The sequence below is a fragment of the Procambarus clarkii genome, chromosome 27 (assembly GCF_040958095.1).
Source record: "Procambarus clarkii isolate CNS0578487 chromosome 27, FALCON_Pclarkii_2.0, whole genome shotgun sequence".
In the NCBI taxonomy this organism is placed as follows: Eukaryota; Metazoa; Arthropoda; class Malacostraca; order Decapoda; family Cambaridae; genus Procambarus; species Procambarus clarkii.
Window position 1 is genome coordinate 14,913,173 of NC_091176.1, and position 26,360 is coordinate 14,939,532.

General features: G+C 50.0%; 1 protein-coding gene across 1 annotated transcript; it reads left to right on the forward strand.

Annotated features, from left to right (window-relative positions):
• Positions 1-8,722: 8,722 nt before the first annotated feature.
• Positions 8,723-11,745, forward strand: LOC138369157 (circumsporozoite protein-like). Its single transcript, XM_069332094.1, has 2 exons — positions 8,723-8,736; positions 11,337-11,745. The coding sequence occupies exons 1-2, from the start codon at positions 8,723-8,725 to the stop codon at positions 11,743-11,745; spliced, it is 423 nt and encodes a 140-aa protein (XP_069188195.1).
• The last annotated feature ends 14,615 nt before the right edge of the window (positions 11,746-26,360 follow it).

The following is a 26,360-nucleotide window of genomic DNA, read 5'->3' on the forward strand; positions in this document are numbered from 1 at the left end:
TACGGGACATTCGACACACAGAATGCAAGGGAATGCATTAGGCAGTGATGTGGTGGAGGCTGACTCCATACACAGTTTCAAATGTAGATATGATAAAGCCCAGTAGGCTCAGGAATCTGTACACCAGTTGATTGACAGTTGAGAGGCGGGACCAAAGAGCCAAAGCTCAACCCCCGCAAGCACAAATAGGTGAGTACCCGCCCGCACACCGTTTACATGCACAATTGGCTAAACGACAGGAATTAATTTATTATACAGTTTTTGGTAAATAGAAAAGAACTTAATCCATGCAAGAAATCAAGCTTTGCTTTTTCTGTAAGCCAATGAATAAAACATTGCACGTTGCAAGGATGCAGATGTGTTAATTTGTATAGAATAATGAGGTCCTAAGTCGCTCACAGAAAACGGCATTGTGGCGAAGAAAATGAACACAGGTGCAGAAGCCGAACAGAACAGTGTTCAGGAATGAACAGTAAATACTGGTTTACTTCTGTAATGACTTGATTGCCAATTTTAAGGGGTTAAGCAGCTCTAGTTGGCGAGAGATGATTCAACTGCGTATTAGCTCACAACCCATTGATCCTGGGTTCGATTCCCCGGACAGGGTGAGACGTTACAGGGATCGTTTGTTTGCACTTGACGCGTCTGCTCATCTGGCAGAAAATACTTTTAGGCTGACTCAGGAAATTCCACGTTCCTGTCTTCATTAATTTGACTCTCCATGTTTCCTCCAACCTTCCCTTTAATAACCTCTTTCGCTCTTCGCCTAATGACCCCATCGTACTTCCTTTCCACTTCAATTCATCTTCATCCCAAACGATTTTTCTTTCCAGGTCTCTCCCCAAAACGCTTTCCATTTCTCCTCGCCCTTGACCGTCCCAAATAACAAAACGTCTCCAAAACTCTTGCACTACGTCCTCTTCAGCGCTTCACCTCAAACTTGTCATTTATTTCCCCCATAAAATACCCGTGCACAATGTCTAAATGACCCTTCATCCTGCTCCCCCAACTACCCGGAGCCTTTCGGTGGGATTATAGGCTCAAAATGCTAGCCCAAGGGAACCAAAACTTGTAAGTCATCAAGAAAGCTGATCACGTCCAACTTGGAAATATGCCAAGAGGAAACGACGGGGGAAAAAAAGAAAATTGTTCAAACAACTCACTCGGGTTTTGAAGACAACATAATTGTTAGAGACACAATCGCATTTGCGACAGCCTAACCAGAAGCAACAACAGATTGTCCTGTGCTGTTCAACTGGACAAGTCAATTAATTAGACATTCTCCAATGTTGGCAGGTCGGTGCAAAAACCCTAAGGATCTGATCAGGAAGGCTTGGGGTCCTGGCCACCAAGACGGCTTGGGGTCCTGGCCACCAAGACGGCTTGGGGTCCTGGCCACCAAGACGGCTTGGGGTCCTGGCCACCAAGACGGCTTGGGGTCCTGGCCACCAAGACGGCTTGGGGTCCTGGCCACCAAGACGGCTTGGGGTCCTGGCCACCAAGACGGCTTGGGGTCCTGGCCACCAAGACGGCTTGGGGTCCTGGCCACCAAGACGGCTTGGGGTCCTGGCCACCAAGACGGCTTGGGGTCCTGGCCACCAAGACGGCTTGGGGTCCTGGCCACCAAGACGGCTTGGGGTCCTGGCCACCAAGACGGCTTGGGGTCCTGGCCACCAAGACGGCTTGGGGTCCTGGCCACCAAGACGGCTTGGGGGTCCTGGCCACCAAGACGGCTTGGGGGTCCTGGCCACCAAGACGGCTTGGGGTCCTGGCCACCAAGACGGCTTGGGGTCCTGGCCACCAAGACGGCTTGGGGTCCTGGCCACCAAGACGGCTTGGGGGTCCTGGCCACCAAGACGGCTTGGGGTCCTGGCCACCAAGACGGCTTGGGGTCCTGGCCACCAAGACGGCTTGGGGTCCTGGCCACCAAGACGGCTTGGGGTCCTGGCCACCAAGACGGCTTGGGGTCCTGGCCACCAAGACGGCTTGGGGTCCTGGCCACCAAGACGGCTTGGGGTCCTGGCCACCAAGACGGCTTGGGGTCCTGGCCACCAAGACGGCTTGGGGGTCCTGGCCACCAAGACGGCTTGGGGTTCCTGGCCACCAAGACGGCTTGGGGTCCTGGCCACCAAGACGGCTTGGGGTCCTGGCCACCAAGACGGCTTGGGGTCCTGGCCACCAAGACGGCTTGGGGTCCTGGCCACCAAGACGGCTTGGGGTCCTGGCCACCAAGACGGCTTGGGGTCCTGGCCACCAAGACGGCTTGGGGTCCTGGCCACCAAGACGGCTTGGGGTCCTGGCCACCAAGACGGCTTGGGGTCCTGGCCACCAAGACGGCTTGGGGTCCTGGCCACCAAGACGGCTTGGGGTCCTGGCCACCAAGACGGCTTGGGGTCCTGGCCACCAAGACGGCTTGGGGTCCTGGCCACCAAGACGGCTTGGGGTCCTGGCCACCAAGACGGCTTGGGGTCCTGGCCACCAAGACGGCTTGGGGTCCTGGCCACCAAGACGGCTTGGGGTCCTGGCCACCAAGACGGCTTGGGGTCCTGGCCACCAAGACGGCTTGGGGTCCTGGCCACCAAGACGGCTTGGGGTCCTGGCCACCAAGACGGCTTGGGGTCCTGGCCACCAAGACGGCTTGGGGTCCTGGCCACCAAGACGGCTTGGGGTCCTGGCCACCAAGACGGCTTGGGGTCCTGGCCACCAAGACGGCTTGGGGTCCTGGCCACCAAGACGGCTTGGGGTCCTGGCCACCAAGACGGCTTGGGGTCCTGGCCACCAAGACGGCTTGGGGTCCTGGCCACCAAGACGGCTTGGGGGTCCTGGCCACCAAGACGGCTTGGGGTCCTGGCCACCAAGACGGCTTGGGGTCCTGGCCACCAAGACGGCTTGGGGTCCTGGCCACCAAGACGGCTTGGGGTCCTGGCTACCAAGACGGCTTGGGGGTCCTGGCCACCAAGACGGCTTGGGGTCCTGGCCACCAAGACGGTTTGGGGTCCTGGCCACCAAGACGGCTTGGCGTCCTGGCCACCAAGACGGCTTGGGGTCCTGGCCACCAAGACGGCTTGGGGTCCTGGCCACCAAGACGGCTTGGGGTCCTGGCCACCAAGACGGCTTGGGGGTCCTGGCCACCAAGACGGCTTGGCGTCCTGGCCACCAAGACGGCTTGGCGTCCTGGCCACCAAGACGGCTTGGCGTCCTGGCCACCAAGACGGCTTGGCGTCCTGGCCACCAAGACGGCTTGGGGTCCTGGACACCAAGACGGCTTGGGGTCCTGGACACCAAGACGGCTTGGGGTCCTGGACACCAAGAAGGACTCGACAATGGTCCAGGACGGACCGAAGCATCGTCAGTCATTAATTTTCTGATTTGTGGGTTGGCTGTCTTATCGTCAGCCAAGTTATTGTGACTCATCATCTACAAGGCTTGGCTTACCGGTCAGGCGGAGTGCTTGGCACTCTGGCCACCAAAACAAACACGAGCCCAGAGTGTGTGTGTTCGGCCATCTGTCACAAACCGGTCGAGACAGAACAAGTAAATTTTTTTCATTACCAAGACATCCGTGAAATAGCAAGGACTGTACGCCATGGAGACTTATAATGAATTTACTAATGATATACTCAAGCCGAACAACTAAGGAATATTTAACGAGGAAGACTCGACCCCTGGTGTGCTTTATTCCTGGCTTAGTGCCAGTTGTACCAGGACCTCTTTACTAAGCCACTCAGGAACCTAAGAGGATGGTAACGTTTAGGTAACGCCTCACCATGGGATATATAACACAACGACACGGGTCTAAGAGCGTGTGACGATCAAGGGCAGCTTTGTGTGAGTGAACCGGGAAGTCATTAGCTAACTGCTCTCACTAGGAACCTTTGTACAAGTTAATGATGACTTAATCATTTGTGTCCAGGCCTGTTTCACCGTCACGCACTTGTTTACAGGTGCGTATACGACCACCCGTCACCTCGTCCACAAACACCCCCCTCCGTCACCTGGTCCACAAACACCACCCGTCACCTGGCCACAACTCCCCCCCCCCCCGTCACTTGGTCCACAAACACCACCCGTCACCTGGTCAACAAACACCCCCCCCCGTCACCTGGTCCACAACCCCCGCCCCGTCACCTGGTCCACAACCCCCCCGTCACCTGGTCCACAACCCCCCCCCCCGTCACCTGGTCCACAACCCCCCCCCCGTCACCTGGTCCACAAACACCCCCCCCCCGTCGCCTGGTCCATAACCCCCCCCCGTCGCCTGGTCCACAAACACCCCCCCCCGTCACCTGGTCCACAAACACCCCCCCCCGTCACCTGGTCCACAACCCCCCCCCCGTCACCTGGTCCACAACCCCCCCCCGTCACCTGGTCCACAACCCCCCCCCGTCACCTGGTCCACAACCCCCCCCTGTCACCTGGTCCACAACCCCCCCCGTCACCTGGTCTACAAACACCCCCCCGTCACCTGGTCCACAACCCCCCCCGTCACCTGGTCCACAAACACCCCCCCCCCCGTCACCTGGTCCACAACCCCCCCCGTCACCTGGTCCACAACCCCCCCCCGTCACCTGGTCCACAACCCCCCCCCGTCACCTGGTCCACAACCCCCCCCGTCACCTGGTCCACAACCCCCCCGTCACCTGGTTCACAAACACCCCCCTCGTCACCTGGTCCACAACCCCCCCTTCACCTGGTCCACAACCCCCCCTTCACCTGGTCCACAACCCCCCCCCCGTCACCTGGTCCAGAACCCCCCCGTCACATGGTCCACAACTCCCCCCGTCACCTGGTCCAGAACCCCCCCGTCACCTGGTCCACAACCCCCCCCACCGGTCACCTGGTCCACAACCCCCCCCCCCCGTCACCTGGTCCACAACCCCCCCCCGTCACCTGGTCCACAACCCTCCCCCAGTCACCTGGTCCACAACCCCCCACCCGTCACCTGGTCCACAACCCCCGCCCTTCACCTGGTCCACAACCCCCCCCCCCCGTCACCTGGTCCACAACCCCCCCCCAGTCACCTGGTCCACAATCCCCCCCTTCACCTGGTCCACAACCCCCTTCCCCCGTCACCTGGTCCACAACCCCCCCCTTCACCTGGTCCACAACCCCCCCCACCGGTCACCTGGTCCACAACCCCCCCCCGTCACCTGGTCCACAACCCCCCTCTTCACCTGGTCCACAACCCCCCCCGTCACCTGGTCCACAACCCCCCCCGTCACCTGGTCCACAACCCCCCCCCCCCGTCACCTGGTCCACAACCCCCCCCCCGTCACCTGGTCCACAACCCCCCCCCAGTCACCTGGTCCACAACCCCCCCCTTCACCTGGTCCACAACCCCCTTCCCCCATCACCTGGTCCACAACCCCCCCCCTTCACCTGGTCCACAACCCCCCCCACCGGTCACCTGGTCCACAACCCCCCCCCGTCACCTGGTCCACAACCCCCCTCTTCACCTGGTCCACAACCCCCCCCGTCACCTGGTCCACAACCCCCCCCGTCACCTGGTCCACAACCCCCCCTTCACCTGGTCCACAACCCCCGCCCTTCACCTGGTCCACAACCCCCCCCCCCCCGTCACCTGGTCCACAACCCCCCCCCGTCACCTGGTCCACAACTCCCCCCAGTCACCTGGTCCACAACCCCCCCCCCTTCACCTGGTCCACAACCCCCTTCCCCCGTCTCCTGGTCCACAAACACCACCCCTCCGTCACCTGGTCCACAAACACCCCCCCCCCGTCACCTGGCCACAACCCCCCCCGTCACCTGGCCACAAACACCCTCCCCCGTCACCTGGTCCACAACCCCCTTCCCCCGTCACCTGGTCCACAAACACCACCCCTCCGTCACCTGGTCCACAAACACCCCTCCGTCACCTGGTCCACAAACACCACCCCTCCGTCACCTGGTCCACAACCCCCCCCCCCGTCACCTGGCCACAACCCCCCCCCCGTCACCTGGCCACAAACACCCCCCCGTCACCTGGCCACAACCCCCCCCCCCGTCACCTGGCCACAAACACCCCCCCGTCACCTGGTCCACAAACACCACCCCTCCGTCACCTGGTCCACAAACACCACCCCCTCCGTCACCTGGTCCACAAACACCACCCCTCCGTCACCTGGTCCACAAACACCACCCCCTCCGTCACCTGGTCCACAAACACCACCCCTCCGTCACCTGGTCCACAAACACCACCCCCTCCGTCACCTGGTCCACAAACACCACCCCCTCCGTCACCTGGTCCACAAACACCACCCCTCCGTCACCTGGTCCACAAACACCACCCCGTCCGTCACCTGGTCCACAAACACCACCCCTCCGTCACCTGGTCCACAAACACCACCCCTCCGTCACCTGGTCCACAAACACCACCCCCTCCGTCACCTGGTCCACAAACACCACCCCTCCGTCACCTGGTCCACAAACACCACCCCTCCGTCACCTGGTCCACAAACACCACCCCCTCCGTCACCTGGTCCACAAACACCACCCCTCCGTCACCTGGTCCACAAACACCACCCCCTCCGTCACCTGGTCCACAAACACCACCCCTCCGTCACCTGGTCCACAAACACCACCCCCCCCCGTCACCTGGTCCACAAACACCACCCCTCCGTCTCCTGGTCCACAAACACCACCCCCTCCGTCACCTGGTCCACAAACACCATCCCCTCCGTCACCTAGCCACAAACACCACTGAAGGAGACGCATCAGTAGCCAACACCATTCACTCCACGTATACCTACCTGCCGCAACGCTAATTACCTTAAGCGTTACAGCGTACGACTACGCAACACACACGCACGCACCCCGTGGCACGGGAGGCGACCCACCGGCACGGGAGGCGACCCACCGGCATGGGAGGCGACCCACCGGCACGGGAGGCGACCCACCGGCACGGGAGGCGACCCACCGGCACGGGAGGCGACCCACCGGCACGGGAGGCGACCCACCGGCACGGGAGGCGACCCACCGGCACGGGAGGCGACACACCGGCACGGGAGGCGACCCACCGGCACGGGAGGCGACCCACCGGCACGGGAGGCGACCCCACCGGCACGGGAGGCGACCCCACCGGCACGGGAGGCGACCCACCGGCACGGGAGGCGACCCACCGGCACGGGAGGCGACCCACCGGCACGGGAGGCGACCCACCGGCACGGGAGGCGACCCACCGGCACGGGAGGCGACCCACCGGCACGGGAGGCGACCCACCGGCACGGGAGGCGACCCACCGGCACGGGAGGCGACCCACCGGCACGGGAGGCGACCCACCGGCACGGGAGGCGACCCACCGGCACGGGAGGCGACCCACCGGCACGGGAGGCGACCCACCGGCACGGGAGGCGACCCACCGGCACGGGAGGCGACCCACCGGCACGGGAGGCGACCCACCGGCACGGGAGGCGACCCACCGGCACGGGAGGCGACCCACCGGCACGGGAGGCGACCCACCGGCACGGGAGGCGACCCACCGGCACGACAGGTCGGGCGGGGGAGACAATATATTTCCCGTGAACGCCGGATAAGTAAGAGTGATGGCCTCATCACTATTCACAAAGCAATGACAGGTAGCAAATTCCACCACAGACTCCTGTGGAAAGGAATTCCAAGAAATACGCAATGACGCACGCGAGTTAACGCCTGTACAATCAATGACGCAAAATAATTGCAACGCGTACGCAAAAGCACTCTAGCAACATTATGAACCTGGAGACTTGATTCAGTGACGTTTCCAGACGAACGAGTTCGCCACAGACTTCGAAGGTCCTTGAAAAATATCATCGCCACAGTGGTCTACGTCCTGGGTTTACAACCGAGGGACCCGGGTTCAATCCCAGGGCAAGACAGAAACGGTTGAAGCACGTTTCCTTTCACCCGATGTTCATCTTGTAGTCAAATAGGTACCCAGGAGGTGGGCAGCAACTGTTGTGTGGGGGTTGCCTCCTGGGGAGGGTCAGCAGCCGGCCTAGGGGCACTGGAGCTTGGTAAGCCTATGTAAGCAGGCATCCTGTCCCCGACAACAGGAATTATACCAGATAAAACACATGATAACGTGCCAAGTTAGTATTTGTGTACTCCAACTCTACTATGGTTAATGAGAACTCCATGGATCTTTAAATTACCGTCATTAATTAGGTATATGCCTTAGCAAAGTAGAATGTCCATTAAATTGCTTATCTAATTATCTCCATTCATCTGTTAAACAAACATCAGTTTCAAGCTTTGAATAAATACACATTTACTACTCCTCTATAATCATCCCCATTAACAACAACAGCAACAACAAAACCATTAGCAAAACCTAGTTGCCCATTTTTCGCTGACTATTATCCAATTACTTGTAAACAAATGCCCAGTTATACTCACCCATTGTACTTCAATATTGGCCGAGTTGGTCATGTATTCCCCCTCATTCTTCACAACTGTCCCCATACATTCCCCTCATTCTTCACAACTGTCCCCATACATTCCCCTCATTCTTCACAACTGTCCCCATACATTCCCCTCATTCTTCACAACTGTCCCCATACATTCCCCTCATTCTTCACAACTGTCCCCATACATTCCCATCATTCTTCACAACTGTCCCCATACATTCCCATCATTCTTCACAACTGTTCCCTATACATTCCTCTCATTCTTCACAACTATACTCATACATTCCTGTGAGAGGGTGGAGGACAGACGCTCGGGGCTAGCCTCGCAACTTTGCAATATGACTGGATGCGGGTAGGGGACATTCGTAGGCTGGTCGGGGGTAAAGGGGGTCGGCCCCCTCTATGATTCGGCCGGCTCTACCCGGGCTCTGAACACTTAAACAGCACACACACACACACACACACACACACACACACACACACACACACACACACACACACATAGGGGGCCTCGTAGCCTGGTGGAGGAGCCTCGTAGCCTGGTGGATAGCGCGCAGGACTCGTAATTCTGTGGCGCGGGTTCGATTCCCGCACGAGGCAGAAACAAATGGGCAAAGTTTCTTTCACCCTAAGTGCCCCTGTTACGTAGCAGTAAATAGGTACCTGGGAGTTAGTCAGCTGTCACGGGCTGCTTCCTGGTGTGTGTGTGTGTGTGTGTGTGTGTGTGTGTGTGTGTGTGTGTGTGTGTGTGTGTGTGTGGTGTGGAGAAAAAAAAAAAAAAAGTAGTTAGTAAACAGTTGATTGACAGTTGAGAGGCGGGCCGAAAGAGCAAAGCTCAACCCCCGCAAAAACACAACTAGTGAACACAACTAGTAAACACACACACACACACCCTTTTGCGATCAAGCCGCAACCCGTTCTCGCAAATTTAATAAGTCAATATTGACTTATTAAATATGTGCATAGGTGACATACTTAACATAATAGATACCCTTAAAAAGATTAATAGAAAACACCGACCTTACCTAACCTTGTTAGTATCTTAAGATAAGCATCTTATAGCTTCGTAATTACAATTATTACCTAACCTATAATAGGTATAGGTTAAGTAATAATTGTAATTACGAAGCAATAAGATGCTTATCTTAAGATACTAACAAGGTTAGGTAAGGTCGGTGTTTTCTATGAATCTTTTTAAGGGTATCTATTATGTTAAGTATATCACCTATGCACGTAGTTAATAAGTCAATATTGACTTTACGAATTTGCGAGAACGGGTTGCAAGCCGGTACCGACAATCTCTCGTGTAGAACGGACGCGTTCTCCGTCTTGGCAGAATTTAATGTCAAATGATTGATTTATTTTTGTCAAGAGTGGCTCCTGTGTTTGTATTCTCCTCTTGACGAACAGTATTATATCTTGTACTCTCTTGTTCGGTACTCTTTTCCTCTTTTTATTCGGCATGTTTGGAGAACATAGCTGGAGAGGGTTCTGGGAGTTCTTCTACTCCCTTCTACCTTCCCCGAGGAAGAAGGGAGTAGAAGTAAGTAAATAGAAGGGAGTAATTAATTGTGTATTAATCCTTCCTCGTTTGTTAAGGTAATTCACTTTATTCGTTGTGTTAATCCCCCTTGGTCTGCACGCTAATCCTCCCTTGTTCTGAGCGCTAATCTCCCTTGTTCTGAACGCTAATCCCCCTTGTCTTGAACGTTAATCCCCCTTGTTCTGAACGCTAATCCCCCTTATTCGGTATGCTTGTGCTGTAATCCTCTCCCACTTATTGTGGTGGGGAGTTGATCTATTCTCAGGCCCCTACGTGGTGGGATACTGACGGAGTACAAAGCACACATTCCTGGTACTCCACCAGACAAGCGCGGTGCACCACAAGTGGAAAATGCCAATATAAAACACCAGATATAATTCTAAAGTTACCCCCCCCTCCTTAAGCGATGCAATCCAGTCATTTGGATCTGATTATATAGAACGACGGTCTCGCTTCTTGCAGGTCAGCGTTCAATCCCCGACCGTCCAAGTGGTTGGGCACCATTCCTCTCCTAAGTCCTATCCCAGTCTTGGTCTTTATACCCAAGGAAAAATGACAAGGAAAAACTAGGAAAGGTCCAAAAATATGCAACGAGGTTCATTTGTAAGTCAAAGGGATTGAGTTCTGAGGAAAGACAGAGAAATGGACGTTACCACACTGGGGTGGGGAGGGGGAAGGAGAGGTTGGTGGGACATGATAACAACATACAAGATTGTAGGGGAAATCGACAAAGAAGAGAAAGTAGCCTTGTTTAAAACATGGAACTGCAGATTGAGAGGTTACAGAAACTAAAAACAAAAATGAGTCATAGAGAACTTTTTCAGTCTTGGAACTACCAATTTGTGGAATAGGTTAGACGGTAGAAGTCGTTGAAGATAATTCGATTCAAAGTTTTAAATCTAAATATGATAATGCAATGACTCTTTGCTCTGTTGTTGTTGTTGTTGTTGTTGTTGTTAAAGATTCGCTACCTGGAACAAAAAGTTCCAAGTAGCACGGGCTATGGTGAGCCCGTAATGCCTTTGATATGACTAAATTCTCTCACTTTGCTCTCGTTTTTAAGTTAAGAACGATAACAAGGCAGGGTCAGGAGCCTAGCTCGAACCTGCAAGTACATCTAGCCGAGTACATCTAGATGGGTACCACTAGATGAGTACACACACACACAGGCTCACTTACTTCCATGAATAAACATGTGTAAGCATTCAAGATCCTTACCCGCTGTAAAACTTCTTATCCCTAACGGGTGAAGATTCTATTCCAGACGCAAGATAGAATCCACTCTACTGCCCCTTCCACCTCCTGCATGAGTCCCCTTCCACGCCCTGCATACTCAGGTCCATCGGGTCTACACACAAACCCAACAAATGAAGTCAGTTGTAGAGAATACATGTATACCCGGACGCCAGAGAAAGCGCACGGCTTGGAGAGGCAGCAGCTGGCGTAACCAAGAAGCCGGGAGAGGCAGCAGCTGGCGTAACCAAGAAGCCGGGAGAGGCAGCAGCTGGCGTAACCAAGAAGCCGGGAGAGGCAGCAGCTGGCGTAACCAAGAAGCCGGGAGAGGCAGCAGCTGGCGTAACCAAGAGGCCGGGAGAGGCAGCAGCTGGCGTAACCAAGAAGCCGGGAGAGGCAGCAGCTGGCGTAACCAAGAAGCCGGGAGAGGCAGCAGCTGGCGTAACCAAGAATCCGGGAGAGGCAGCAGCTGGCGTAACCAAGAAGCCGGGAGAGGCAGCAGCTGGCGTAACCAAGAAGCCGGGAGAGGCAGACCACATAACCAGGACATTTGCGGCAGCAACCACCCGTGCTCCGACGTCGTAGATCGCGATTTATTGATATGTTATTGGTGGTCTGGGAGGCCATGCTGAGGAAGCCCACCTCGGGGGTCACCTCTACTTGCGCATTCTAATACGCAAGCGGCTCGGAACTTAGGGAAAAGGCTTTGTCATTAGCGGAGGGTAAGTGTCGGGAGATTATACACCCCACGGAAAGGTAGGTAGCGAAACAGTGATGGACAAATGGGTAGTTGTGGGGGTGATTGTGGTAGAGCTGGACGCTGGTGGTGTGGGACTGGTGGTGGTGGTGGTGGTGGCGCTGCTGCTGCTTCAGACTGGTGTGTATATATGGTGATGGAAACAGCTCTCATTTGAAAAGCAGAAATCTCCGCTTCACCACTACACTTCCCCGTGGCTCATGACCCGTGGCTCACGTTCCATCTTCTCAAAAGTCAAGGACGGAGGGGCGAAGATCCTTAATGCATTTCCGCTCCAAGATAATCTCCATGGTGTTCCATCCTTACTTCGACCCGGTCCAGTTCTGGCCAAAGTTCTGGGCGCCTGGTCCGCTGGTCTTGTGCCGTCCGCTGATCCAACTGCCTCTGGCAACGCCACCTGGCAGTCCTTTGCGTCATCATTGGCCCGGGCGTTATATCAAATTATATATTTTTTGTTTAACTAGTGCCTTAAACGCCATCGTTCTCGGCTATAACCTATTATTTATCTCTGTCATTCTTCGTCTGTTCAACGGTCTCGCCAACACTGTTCATCTATGCGCACTACTCGTTACACACTATCTACCCTCGTTCTACTTTAAGGTTATTTGCAATACATAACGGAATTACTTCAAAATGCGCTACATGATATCAAATTAGTTTTCTAATCAAATACAGTTTTATAATTGAATAGTAATTTGTTGTCCGCACCATTTCCCAAATGGGTTGAATTTTCTGCTCTGAAAATTTTCTGTTATCAAGGGGGGGTGAGAACCCCCCCCCTTTATAGCTGGACCAGATGATTGACAGCTGTCACTGACGTTACTTCGTATTGTCTCATCAAATGCACACAGTCTCGTTGAAATTATTTCAAAATAGTTTCATAATTCAGTAATCAAAATATTTGTAATGTCCTGAGATATGATATTTCTATTAATTAAAGCACCACATGTGCTTTAATTACTGGACCACAATACAGAGCCTTCAAGGGTAGAGTCGATCAAGGCTGAGGTTAGCAGTCTAGCCGCAGTACACACGCGTGTCCAGTGGTTCACTAATGTTTGGCAAACATTGGTTTAATTCGTGATGGTATATGTGCCGAATCTTTGGATATGGTCTCTCTCTCTCTCTCTCTCTCTCTCTCTCTCTCTCTCTGTCTGCCCAACCACTTGGGCTGGACGGTAGAGCGACGGTCTCGCTTCATGCAGATCGGCGTTCAATCCCCGACCGTCCAAGTGGTTGGGCACCATTCCTTTTCCCCCGTCCCATCCCAAATCCTGACCCCTTCCCAGTGCTATATAGTCGTAATGGTTTGGCGCTTTTCTCTGATAGTTCAATTCCTCTCTCTCTCTTTCTCTCTATCCAGTTTAAAATGGACCAAAAGTCTATAAGGGACCTCTTAATACATGCTTTTGTCGCAGGGACGGTCAATATTGCCTTTTAATAAATGATGCCATTCGACAAGATCACATACACCCGCCTCAATAAACTGATTGGAAGTAGCAACAATGTATCACTATACTCACTGTATAATACAAGATGAAGGGAGCTAGTTGCGCCAACTAGGGCACCCTCTTAAGACTAATTTAAGGTCTCTTAAGTAGTGTGAATATATCTTGACACTGTCCCAAGATAACCTCGTCCATCCTGCAGAATGATGAGGGTGGGGGGGCCGAACCGCTATCCTCGTAGATAACAGCACACCAATCACAGCCCCCTGGCCCATGCTGGGTGGACGTCAAGCCCGTTTTCTAAATTAATAGCCGATTACACACATGTTAGGAGAGGCATCCCAAGACACAACCGCATGCATGCTATACTGTACAGCACTGGAGCGACGATACAAGTGGAACAAAGAGACAGGTGGAACGATGAGAGACAGGTGGAACGATGAGAGACAGGTGGAACGATGAGAGACAGGTGGAACGATGAGAGACAGGTGGAACGATGAGAGACGGGTGAAATCGTGTAGCGAGAAGAGCGCGCGCGCACACACACACACAGCCACTAAAGCCGGTTTACCCAAGTATACTTCAATGGTTAGGTTGCACAATAAACTCCTCCCTACAGAGGACCCTCGGTAGCCACACCGGTAGGGGTACCGGGCGGTGGGGAACCCGACGGCGCACCAAACATCACCATATATTCATTTCCTTTTGTTACTCTTTTTTTTCTAAATTTTATTTTATCAGCTGACAATGAGTCATAATAACGTGGCTGAAATATGTTGACCAGACCACACACTAGAAAGTGAAGGGACGACGACATTTCGGTCCGTCCTGGACCATTCTCAAGTCGATTGTAGCGCCGACTTGACAATCGACTTGAGAATGGTTCAGGACGGACCGAAACGTCGTCGTCCCTTCACTTTCTAGTGTGTGGTCTGGTTAGCAAATTTATTTTATCAGGTCGGTTTAGAAATAGACGACTTCCGGCTGCTGTTAACAGGCCGTGAACATCCGCATATAATAGCTATAATGGAATATCTTATCCAGTTAATTTTCCCTGGAACACGACCCACAATATCAGTTTACAACCTTTTCTCCTATTACTGCTGAGTGAACAAGGGGCGAACGGTTAGGCATTAGAGCCGCGTCACTCTTATAAGAGCAGAGTCCAGTTATCACCCCCACTCACCAGACCTACGAGAGAGGCTACACCAGTCACCAGACCTACGAGAGAGGGCTACACCACCCACCAGACCTACGAGAGGGGGCTACACTACTCACCAGACCTACGAGAGGGGGATACACCACCCACCAGACCTACGAGAGGGGGCTACACCACCCACCAGACCTACGAGAGGGGCTACACCACTCACCAGACCTACGAGAGAGGCTACACCACTCACCAGACCTACGAGAGGGGGCTACACCACCCACCAGACCTACGAGAGAGGCTACACCACCCACCAGACCTACGAGAGGGGGCTACACTACTCACCAGACCTACGAGAGAGGCTACACCACTCACCAGACCTACCAGATAAGCCAGAAGTTGACGGTAGCCTCCAGTTGGTGAAGTTTCTATCATAACAACGGCATTTGGGAGAAGAAAAAAATGCTATTTATTAACACTGAGTTTGTTCACCTGTTATAACATTATCAACCAGGAGTAATTATAGGTGTATACTCTGGCCCGAACACGCTTCATATTTATCACCTTTAGAGCCCCAGAAAACACACACACACACACACACACACACACACACACACGCACACGCACACACACACACACACACGCGCACACGCACACAGCCTATTGAGGTCTGGAGATAAGAACAGATGGTGTCACTCTTTATGTCTCGTAAATGTGTGGATGCTGCAGGCAATGATGTATTTATTATATATATCCACATTTAGGTTCGTTAAAAACTGGCTTATCCACCTGACTAACGATACCAATTGTTCACAAAGATGATTCGACAAAGCTCGTTTTTCTTTTTGCCTAACAATGTGTACGTTTCCGCTCAGATGGTTTAGCTTCGGTTAGGCTGTATTTTTAGACTTGATTAGGTCCGCATCGAGTAGTTTGGGTTGGGTTTGAATATTCGTTGTAGTGATATATTCTGTACGAACGAAGAAATTGATTATTGTTGCATGCCAATTGTTACTTTATTAAATCAAAACTATTTAAAAGCACCTGTCAAAATACTAGTTTAACCAATCAACACCGGAGCTCCCAAGTTCTTAAACAACGGTTGATTTTTCTGCCCCGCACTGAATTATGGGACCACCCGCTGGACACGACGCCCTTGGGAAACCGTGGAGCAATTGTGGTGGTGATGGTGGTGGTGATAGTGTGATGGTAGTAGTAGTATTAGTGATTTGTGGTGATGGCATCCGTGATAATTGGTGATGACTAGCGTTGATTGTGACGATTGGTGATTATGGTGTTAATAACGGATTTTGGCAGTGATTCTGTGGTGGTAGGAGGAACAGGGAAAAAATAAAACTCTGGAATTTACTTAGGATTCTGCTACAGTGTTTGATATGCATAGCTAACTCTCTCTCTCTCTCTCTCTCTCTCTCTCTCTCTCTCTCTCTCTCTCTCTCCTTTTCTTGGTATCCAGCCGCAAGCACACCACCTTCCGGAACCCCAATATGGCACATATAGTGACTTAAAGAATATTCATAACCTCCCCAAGAAAATGAACTGCCTTGTAAGGAGTTCACCCGAGCACCTTGTGACTGCCAGCGACATGATCTGGTCTAAAAAGTTGTTGCCTTGAGAGCACTCTTGGAGTTTTACAGGGGATAAACCAACATTTATATTTTATTATTCAATTTGCGTTTAAGATCAGTAAGATCAGAGGGTGTGTACATAGACACACACACACGCGCGCGCAGGCTGTGTGTGTGTGTGTGTGTGTGTGTGTGTGTGTGTGTGTGTGTGTGTGTGTGTGTGTGTGTGTGTGTGTGTGTGTGTATTCACCTAGTTGTGCTTGCGGGGGTTGAGCTTTGCTCTTTCGGCCCGCCTCTCAACTGTCAATCAACTGTTATTAACTGCTAACTATTTTTTTCCCCACACATCACCAGGAAGCAGCCCGTAACAGCTGACTAACTCCCAGGTACCTATTTACTGCTAGGTAACAGGGGCATTCAGGGTAAAAGAAACTTTGCCCATTTGTTTCTGCCTGGTGCGGGAATCGAACCCGCGCCACAGAATTACGAGTCCTGCGCGCTATCCACCAGGCCCTTAGTGTGTGTGTGTGTGTGTGTGTGTGTGTGTGTGTGTGTGTGTGTGTGTGTGTGTGTGTGTGTGTGTGTGTGTGTGTGTACTATCATGTACCTTCCCTCCCATCTCCCTCTTTACTCTTGGTCGTGGTCTTCTCCTATTCATTCCGTACTTCCAAACATTATCCTCACCTTCCTGTCCCATTTTCAGACGTCTTAAACGTGTCTTATATTGCCCATTATTCTCCATTATATTTTCTGTCAACTTTCTCACCTTCTCGGGCTTGCCCCTTACCGGCAACACCTTTCATATTTGTCTCTCTTCTCCACCCCATTTCCACCCTTCATTACCCCTCTTCCTTTTACACTTTCACGCTTTATCATCATTTACCTCTCATCTGTATGCTTCATCCCTTGTCCCTCCCTTCCACACTCATTTTTCCCTGTCTACCACACACTAATTTCCCTTCCCTTCCTTTCTACCCCTATCACCATTTCTCTTCTTCACTCCCTCTATTATCTCTCTCTCCCTCCATCTCCACCTGCCTATCTTTCTCCCGTCCTCCCCCTCACTACTTTCTCCTTACCCCTTTCCCTCCATTCCTTCCTCTTACCCCTTCTATTCCTCCTTTACTTACTCTGTTCCCTCATCCGCTATACCTTCCTATTTATTGTCAGTTCCCTCTCGCCATGTCTTTACCCTCCTATCTTTACCTTTCTACCCCACCCCCTTCCCCTCCTCCTCCTTTACCCTCCCATCTTTACCTTTCTACCCCCCCCTTCTCCTCCTCCTCCCATCCCTCCCCCCCCCCCCCCGTAACACAGACGCCAGATGACGACTGTGTAAACACATCGTCATTCTTCCACACACTAAATAAAATAAAAAAATTGTACCGTCATATTCCGAGAGATGGGTACCTGGGTCGACAGGTCTCCTCAGCTCCCCTTCACGGAAGACTTCGCTCGCTAAATGCTAGACACTCGCACTTACACCTCTGTCTCGAGTTTATGATCAAGTGAACTAATTGTATAATTGTAGAAATAAATTTTCACCATTGAAAAATGTAAAAAAATTACGGTTTTGCTGCTCTGGTATAGTGTGATCAAGTCTCCGTGCCACAATGTCTCTCATTATATATATATATATATATATATATATATATATATATATATATATATATATATATATATATATATATATATATATATATTAGCTGTACACATAAGATGCAAAATAACGAGGCAAGTTGTCCCAGGATCTGTTCACATTTCGTCGTACTGGTATCGCAGAAAGCCAGAGAAAGAAGGCAAGAAGGAAATCTTGTCTCTCCTAGGCCTATCAAACAAGATTTTTTTTTGTACTACAGTGGACTTAAAATTGAATATATTAGTACTTGAATTACTGATGTCAGGTGTAGGAAAAGTTAAGTGGTTGAAGTTCTTTTTAATACCTTCACTATTTCATTAGTACAAAACGTGAGCTACTGTGGGTGCAACATTCCTTATTGGGTACACACGACCCAACAGTCACTATAGGTACTAACAATTGTAGGAGAATGGATTACCTGAACGAAACCTAATGACAGACAAGTCCAGACAAGACTATATCACCTCGACTATAATCTCCTCTATCACATGCTATACAACACACCAGCAATCGACACCCAAACAACCCTTAATAGAACCCAATATGCACCCAAACATGGTGCAGTGATCTACACTGATTCAAAAGCAGGGATACACATCCTAAGTAAAAATCAGGTGGAAAACGTTGCAATAGTCGCTGAAATCAAGTGTGTTGTGAGAGTACTAACCAATCAGTGAAGAGTCGTCAAGATTCTGTGGATCCCCTCCCATGTTGGAATATGTGGAAATGAACGAGCAGATGTTCTGGCTGCTGAAGGCGCTGAAGGAGACCATATTGAATATTTCATACCCAAGACTCCTCTACAAATTAGAGGTATTGTCAGGCAACATCACCGTGACAAGGTAACTGAGGAAAGGAGGATAGAAGCGCGAATCAGTGAATCTGTACGATGGAACAACATGGTTGCAGCTGGCAATCCCAATCATTATGGACGAAGAGGAGGTGGACGCGGGAGAGAATCAGTAATAGCGAGAATCCATCTGGGATATAAATATCCATGGAGATTTGGAATAGAAACAATAGTTGAGCAACAGAGTTGCAGAATCAGTGATGAGAGTGACGGACACCGCCTTGACCACTGTCTATCAGAATGTGAACACCTGAGAGACATTAGGAATAAGTGCAGAATAATAAACCCCACATTGTTTGAATTAGGAAACTACCATTTGTCAAACATAGATACTGTTATTAAAAGATTCGCTCATTTGGCACCCGCAAGATAACGTAAGATTTTTAGGGTTGACGAATGTTAATCTTCTTGTTTGAGAAACTGTTCACTTGAGATAATTAATATGCCCTTTGATTTCCGATTGATTTCTAAATATTCACATTTAACATTACTTTATTTGGAGGTGATGTGGAAAAGAGTCCATTTCTCGTTTACAAAATATTTACACACATTCTACTGGCAAGCCATAATTAACACGTGACTTTCAGAACTACTTTCATGGGCGGAAGGATATCAGTGAGCTACGGTCTGCCAGCAGCCAACTGATGGCCGCCTTAGACCAACCTGTACACTTACAAAGAACGTCGCTTTTCGATCGTATGAGTTACATACGGCAAAAATTTGTCGTACTAAAAAATGGAAGCGGCTCGCAAAAGTAACGTACTGTCCCGTTTTCTGTTTTGGGTTCTCTGGTGGGTTAGAAGAGGACACTTTATTTTGACCGTTTTCTTGACGTTGGAAAAACCTTAGCAGGACGAACTGCTCAGAAAACAAAATATCTACTTCCTCGTTTTTTATATAATTTGTTTTCTCTCTCTCTCTCTCTCTCTCTCTCTCTCTCTCTCTCTCTCTCTCTCTCTCTCTCTCTCTCTCTCTCTCTCTAGCCAAATTGCTACATAAACTGTCTCTACACAAAATATTTAATACGGGAGATAAGGTTCGTAACAATCCACACCACTATCACAGCTACAAGTAACCACCACCACAACCCCCACACACACACCCCACAAACAACCCCCCCCCACACACCCCACAAACAACCCCACCCCCACACACCCCACAAACAACCCCACACACACACCCCACAAACAACCCCCCCCACACACCACCCCCCCCACACACCCCACAAACAACCCCACACACCCCACAAACAACCCCCACACACCCCACAAACAACCCCACACACACCCCACAAACAACTCCACAAGCAACAGAATCACAACCCTCCATTTGCTCCTCAATTCTTGTCTTATCGCACGACGAGAAAAAATATATAAAATGTTGATGTGGAAATGGGAGACGAGATTGATGTTGGACTTCAGTTGTGGATGGAGGTGGCTCCTACACCTTCTTTCACTGTATCCCAGTTGCCATACGACGATCCTGCAAGATAAAAGGCTGTCGCTGTACCAAGTGGATGGATCAGTCAGCCCGTCCTTCTAAGGTTTCAAAACGTCAAGAAAACGGTCAATGCAATGTGTCCTCTCCTAACCTGCCAGAGGACCCAAAACAGAAAACGCGACAGTACGTCACTTTCGCCAGCCGCTTCCATTTTCTAGTACGACGATTTTTGGTCTTTATGTAACGCCTACGAGCGAAAAGCGACGTTCTTTGTAAGAGGACAGGTTGGATCAGTTGCGATAATGCTCACTTGTTCACTCTACACAAATGAACAGAGCTGCGGAACAATGAGACCGACACACGGGCTACCTTAAGGTGTATAAATTGGAGAACTCTTACGGTCGAGAAACCTGAGGCCAGATTCACGAAGCAGTTACACAAGCACTTACGAACCTGTCCATCTTTTCTCAATCTTTGGCGGCTTTGTTTACAATTATTAAACAGTTACTGAGCTCCGAAGCACCAGGAGGCTGTTTATAACAATAAGAACAGTTGATTAACAAGTTTTCATGCTTGTGAACTGTTTAATAAATGTAACCAAAGCCGTCAAAGACTGAGAAAAAGATGTACACGTCAGTAAGTATTTGTGTAACTGCTTCGTGATTCTGGCTCCTTGTTCGTCGATTCGAGGACCATGTACCGGCCTCTTGGATGGTCCATCCCACGTCACTGATCCTCTGGGATGGTCAGCTGTGCCACATCTCAGCTCCTGCTGCGGGACAAGGTCCATCCCCGTATAATTAACCTGGCCTCCACCTGGCTGGACTCGTTATTCCCTGAAATCCATTAATTCCAACGCGAATTTATGCCCGTCAGGAATTATATAACAATGGTATATGTTGCATTAAATATATATGTATATATTATTGAATCTGCTCTAATACTGTTAGATAAATGACCACTTTTTACTGAATATTTATGCCGCGAAATTCGAAACTTTTAGATTTAACTTGTATATAATGCATTACACTCTTTACGAGGTATTTTGTAAATGACACACAATTACAAGGGCTGTTTCTAACTAATAATCTTCCAACTGTATTTTCTGAATTAAACGCCACATGTAAATCAAAAAGTTTCAAGGCCTTGACAATATTTTCGAATCCCCCAAGATATGTTAAACATTACACATTTTTGGGTAATTTTTTTGTCAGTGTTGATTTTCTTAGAATATGTATGTTGAGCTTTGTTACAGCAAGCTTCTAAAATTCTTACTGGGTAATAAAGCTTGAATCTAATAGAATCAATATTTTCCTACTCTATCAAGAACTCAGCACTAACAATTCGAAGAACTCTTAGGTTCATGGAGGAAAAAAAAAAGATTGTTTACCATTATATTTCTGCTCAGAAAGATAATAAACATATGCCAAATTGTTTGTCAGTTTTCTATAAACACTAAACTTAAGATAAAAAAAAATCCTATGAATTAGGATCTCCAAATATGGCAGACATTTATTAATTTCAGTCTCTAAAGTAAATTATATCGAGTTTTTGTATATTATATAGATCATTAAGTTTTTCTTAAAATTCGTTTGAACATCAATGCAATGTTAAACAATATTTTTTCTTTTATGCATGTAAGAGGTCATCGAATTGTTAGTCCAAAGTTCTTAGATAAAGAGTTTGAAAATGTTGATTCTAATAGTTACAAGATTTTCTATGATGATTCTAATGGATACAAGTTTTCTGAACGTTTGGGTTCGTTCTCCACTCAAAATTGGGAATTCCGGGTTCGAATCCCATGCGGGAAAGAAACAGGTATTTGGGAGTTAGTTTGTTGCAGGGTTGCAGCCTTCGTAGGATCAGTAGTTCCAGCTTTAGAACACGATATAAGCCTAATTATATTATATATATATATTATATATATTATATATATATATTATATATATATATATATATATATATATATATATATATATATATATATATATATATATATATATATATATAAACATAGATCCTATTGTTATATAATTCCTGATAGACCTAATAACCACTCAAGGGTTCGAACTTAGGCCGCCAGGGTGGCAGACTACTACTTTGGCCCACCGAACCAACAATAGTGTCATCATTGTCCCACATCATCACCAGACACTATAATTACTCTCAACACCACTATCTCCTCCTCCCATATCTTTATTTTCTTTCTTTCTCAGCGGTTTCCAAGTTGAGAAAACAAAGCTGTACCTTCCTCAACACCTGTTTCTAAACCTCTCTCTCTCTCTCCCTCCATACGGTAACTGGACATCAAGCCAATCCGTGTCAACAAAGCCGCCACAAAAACCTGCTTGCAAAGCCTAAAAACTGGACCCTGTGCTTAGTCTAATTATATTCCCAGCCTGTCTCCAGTGATAGCTAAAGCACGAAGCTCTGGCGTCCCGGCTGTCTTGCAAGGCCCACCTGCCGCGCGCCACCTTCCCCCCTCTGACAGTCTCAGCGTCCCGACACGCACTGCATCATGGCCAACGCTGCTCCCTTTGGCTACACACATACACACAGTTTCGCTAGAAATGAACACATGGGGGAAACAATAGGATACTGGACGGGTTTCTGCTAGAGTTACCGGAGCAGGCTACGTGGACCTCTGGGGCCAGATTCACGAAGCAGTTACGCAAGCACTTACGAACGTGTACATCTTTCCTCAATCATTGACGGCTTTAGTTACGTTTATTAAACAGTTTACAAGCGTGGAAACTTCCCAATCAACTGTTATTATTATAAACAGCCACCTGGTGCTTCGGAGCTCGTTAACTGTTTAATAATTGTAAACAAAGCCGCCAAAGATTGAGAAAAGATGTACAGGTTCGTAAGTGCTTGGGTAACTGCTTCGTGAATCTGGCCCCTGGACTGTTAACACAGCTTCACGTGCACGCAATCACTAAGTGAAACCTGACCACAGGCTAGGCTGTGGGAGGGGGGTTGAATACCTTCTGTAATCGTCAATCAAGAGGTAAATGCCCCATTACAGTCTTCCAGCACTTTTATGTCCCATTGTCATCGCCAGACGCTGCTTCTGCCTCTCGTGGCTCGGTTCTTCCACCTGACAACCATAAACACCAAGAAAACTCCACATATTACATAGTTTAAATAATGAAGAAATATGGGATATAACCAAGTCAGTCTGGTTAGCCCAAGCGTTGCTATGGAACGCGTTCTGCACCCGTCATGAGTATAATCCTAGAGGTGAAGCAAAGCTTGGTCTAGCCAGTAGTTAGGATTACGGGCTATTCATGCCCGTGCCACCTTTTGGGTGGCTTAATCGTTATCAACTAGTAGTTAGGTGACCGCACCCATGTTACAGAGCACCTAAACGGCGCCTGGTGCCACACACATTTCATTAACACGGCTCATACGTGACACATACTGATACTTGTCGTTAGAACTTGTACTCTAACAAGTTTTGAAGTTTAAAAGCTCCAATAGTGCTGTTGTATATTCAGTGCCTCCACCAACAGTGACGTTGTATATTCAGTGCCTCCACCAACAGTGCCGCTGGATATTCAGTGCCTCCACCAACAGTGACGTTGCATATTCAGTGCCTCCACCAACAGTGCCGTTGGATATTCAGTGCCTCCACCAACAGTGCCGTTTTATATTCAGTGCCTCCACCAACAGTGCCGTTGTTTATTCAGTGCCTCCACCAACAGTGCCGTTTTATATTCAGTGCCTCCACCAACAGTGACGTTGCATATTCAGTGCCTCCACCAACAGTGACGTTGTATTCAGTCATAATAGTCATAAAATCGTCAAAAACTAGAAATTAATAATGTTTCTCTACATATAATAAAACAAAATTGTCATGACGTATGACAAGCGTCATCCACGACGTTTGACGCCGTCAAATTGACACACGTTGACAGCTCTTGACATTTTCACTTAGAGCGAGTCTTCCTGCACCTACATTCTCGACTCCTATCCGAGGATCCCGGGTTCGATCCCCCATGGAAAGACTGATAGTGATGGGCACGTTTACTTCCACCTCATGCCTCTGTTCACCTAGCAGTAAAGAGGTATCTGGGAGCGAGACAACTGTTGTGGGGTTGCATTCTGTGGAAGGTCAGAATGTCAATATAGATGTACAAAAAATTATGAGAATGGGCTAAGCCAGTATACTGTACAGGACAAGGAGCTGGGATACGAGGACAAGGAGCAGGGATACGAGGACAAGGAGCAGGGATACGAGGACAAGGAGCAGGGATACGAGGACAAGGAGCTGGGATACGAGGACAAGGAGCTGGGATACGAGGACAAGGAGCTGGGATACGAGGACAAGGAGCTGGGATACGAGGACAAGGAGCTGGGATACGAGGACAAGGAGCTGGGATACGAGGACAAGGAGCTGGGATACGAGGACAAGGAGCTGGGATACGAGGGCAAGGAGCTGGGATACGAGGGCAAGGAGCAGGGATACGAGGACAAGGAGCTGGGATACGAGGACAAGGAGCTGGGATACGAGGACAAGGAGCTGGGATACGAGGACAAGGAGCTGGGATACGAGGACAAGGAGCTGGGATACGAGGACAAGGAGCTGGGATACGAGGACAAGGAGCAGGGATACGAGGACAAGGAGCAGGGATACGAGGACAAGGAGCTGGGATACGAGGACAAGGAGCTGGGATACGAGGACAAGGAGCTGGGATACGAGGACAAGGAGCAGGGATACGAGGACAAGGAGCAGGGATACGAGGACAAGGAGCTGGGATACGAGGACAAGGAGCTGGGATACGAGGACAAGGAGCTGGGATACGAGGACAAGGAGCTGGGATACGAGGACAAGGAGCTGGGATATGAGGACAAGGAGCTAGGATACGAGGACAAGGAGCTAGGATACGAGGACAAGGAGCTAGGATACGAGGACAAGGAGCTGGGATACGAGGACAAGGAGCAGGGATACGAGGACAAGGAGCAGGGATACGAGGACAAGGAGCTGGGATACGAGGACAAGGAGCTGGGATACGAGGACAAGGAGCTGGGATACGAGGACAAGGAGCAGGGATACGAGGACAAGGAGCAGGGATACGAGGACAAGGAGCTGGGATACGAGGACAAGGAGCTGGGATACGAGGACAAGGAGCTGGGATACGAGGACAAGGAGCTGGGATACGAGGACAAGGAGCTGGGATATGAGGACAAGGAGCTAGGATACGAGGACAAGGAGCTAGGATACGAGGACAAGGAGCTAGGATACGAGGACAAGGAGCTGGGATATGAGGACAAGGAGCTGGGATACGAGGACAAGGAGCTGGGATACGAGGACAAGGAGCTGGGATACGAGGACAAGGAGCTGGGATACGAGGACAAGGAGCTGGAATACGAGGACAAGGAGCTAGGATACGAGGACAAGGAGCTGGGATACGAGGACAAGGAGCTGGGATACGAGGACAAGGAGCTAGGATACGAGGACAAGGAGCTAGGATACGAGGACAAGGAGCCGGGATGCGATGACAAGGAGCTAGGATGCAAGGACACGGAATTGGGATATGGGGGGATTGAATGACGGCCATCGGGGCTCGAACTTGGACACAAGTATTGATCGTCCGGATGATAGAGGGGGATGGCTTGGGGAAGGGGGGAGGCGCATAGCTTGGGGGAGGGCTGGGGGGCTGTTGGTTGGGGGGGGGGAGGGAGGGAGAAAAAGTACAGAATTCCAGTTCCTGACAAGGAGAATTACTTCCTCTGAAACACAGACTAATACCACGAAAATACTAAAACTGACTGAATAAAAAAAAAGTATTATGACACCAGAGCATTATTAGGACTCTTATTACATTATTTCTGTTTTCCCTAAAATAATAATACTTATGACAATGACTATGGAAATGGGTGACGTCTGGGCCCAGAGCGATATTACCAGTTCCGGGTAATACTATAAATCTTACTCTTCTTCACCAAGCTGGACTGGCCCAAGCTGTTCTGCCAAATTAGGAATTACCTTAAAACTTCATTCCTTCATACTAAATTTACAGGCATTATGCTGCACGGTGTGGTTGATGCACTTGCTGCGACTGACCACTGACTGGCCAGATAAGATGCAAGCCACAACAGCCTGAGTGATCAAGGAGAGAAGACCTTCCAAGTAACGCAGAGGTTGTTCCAGGAAAGTTTTAAAGCCTCGGTTAGGGACCAGTTAGGTTATTTTCGACAATATTTTCCTTTAATTTTTGAACATCCATGGAGCGGATGGAAGGGCGACTCTTCAATTACTTTACAGGCCTGAGTTTCAGTCCCCCGATGACCGAAGTGAATGAGGTGATCACTGGTCACTGCCCGTCG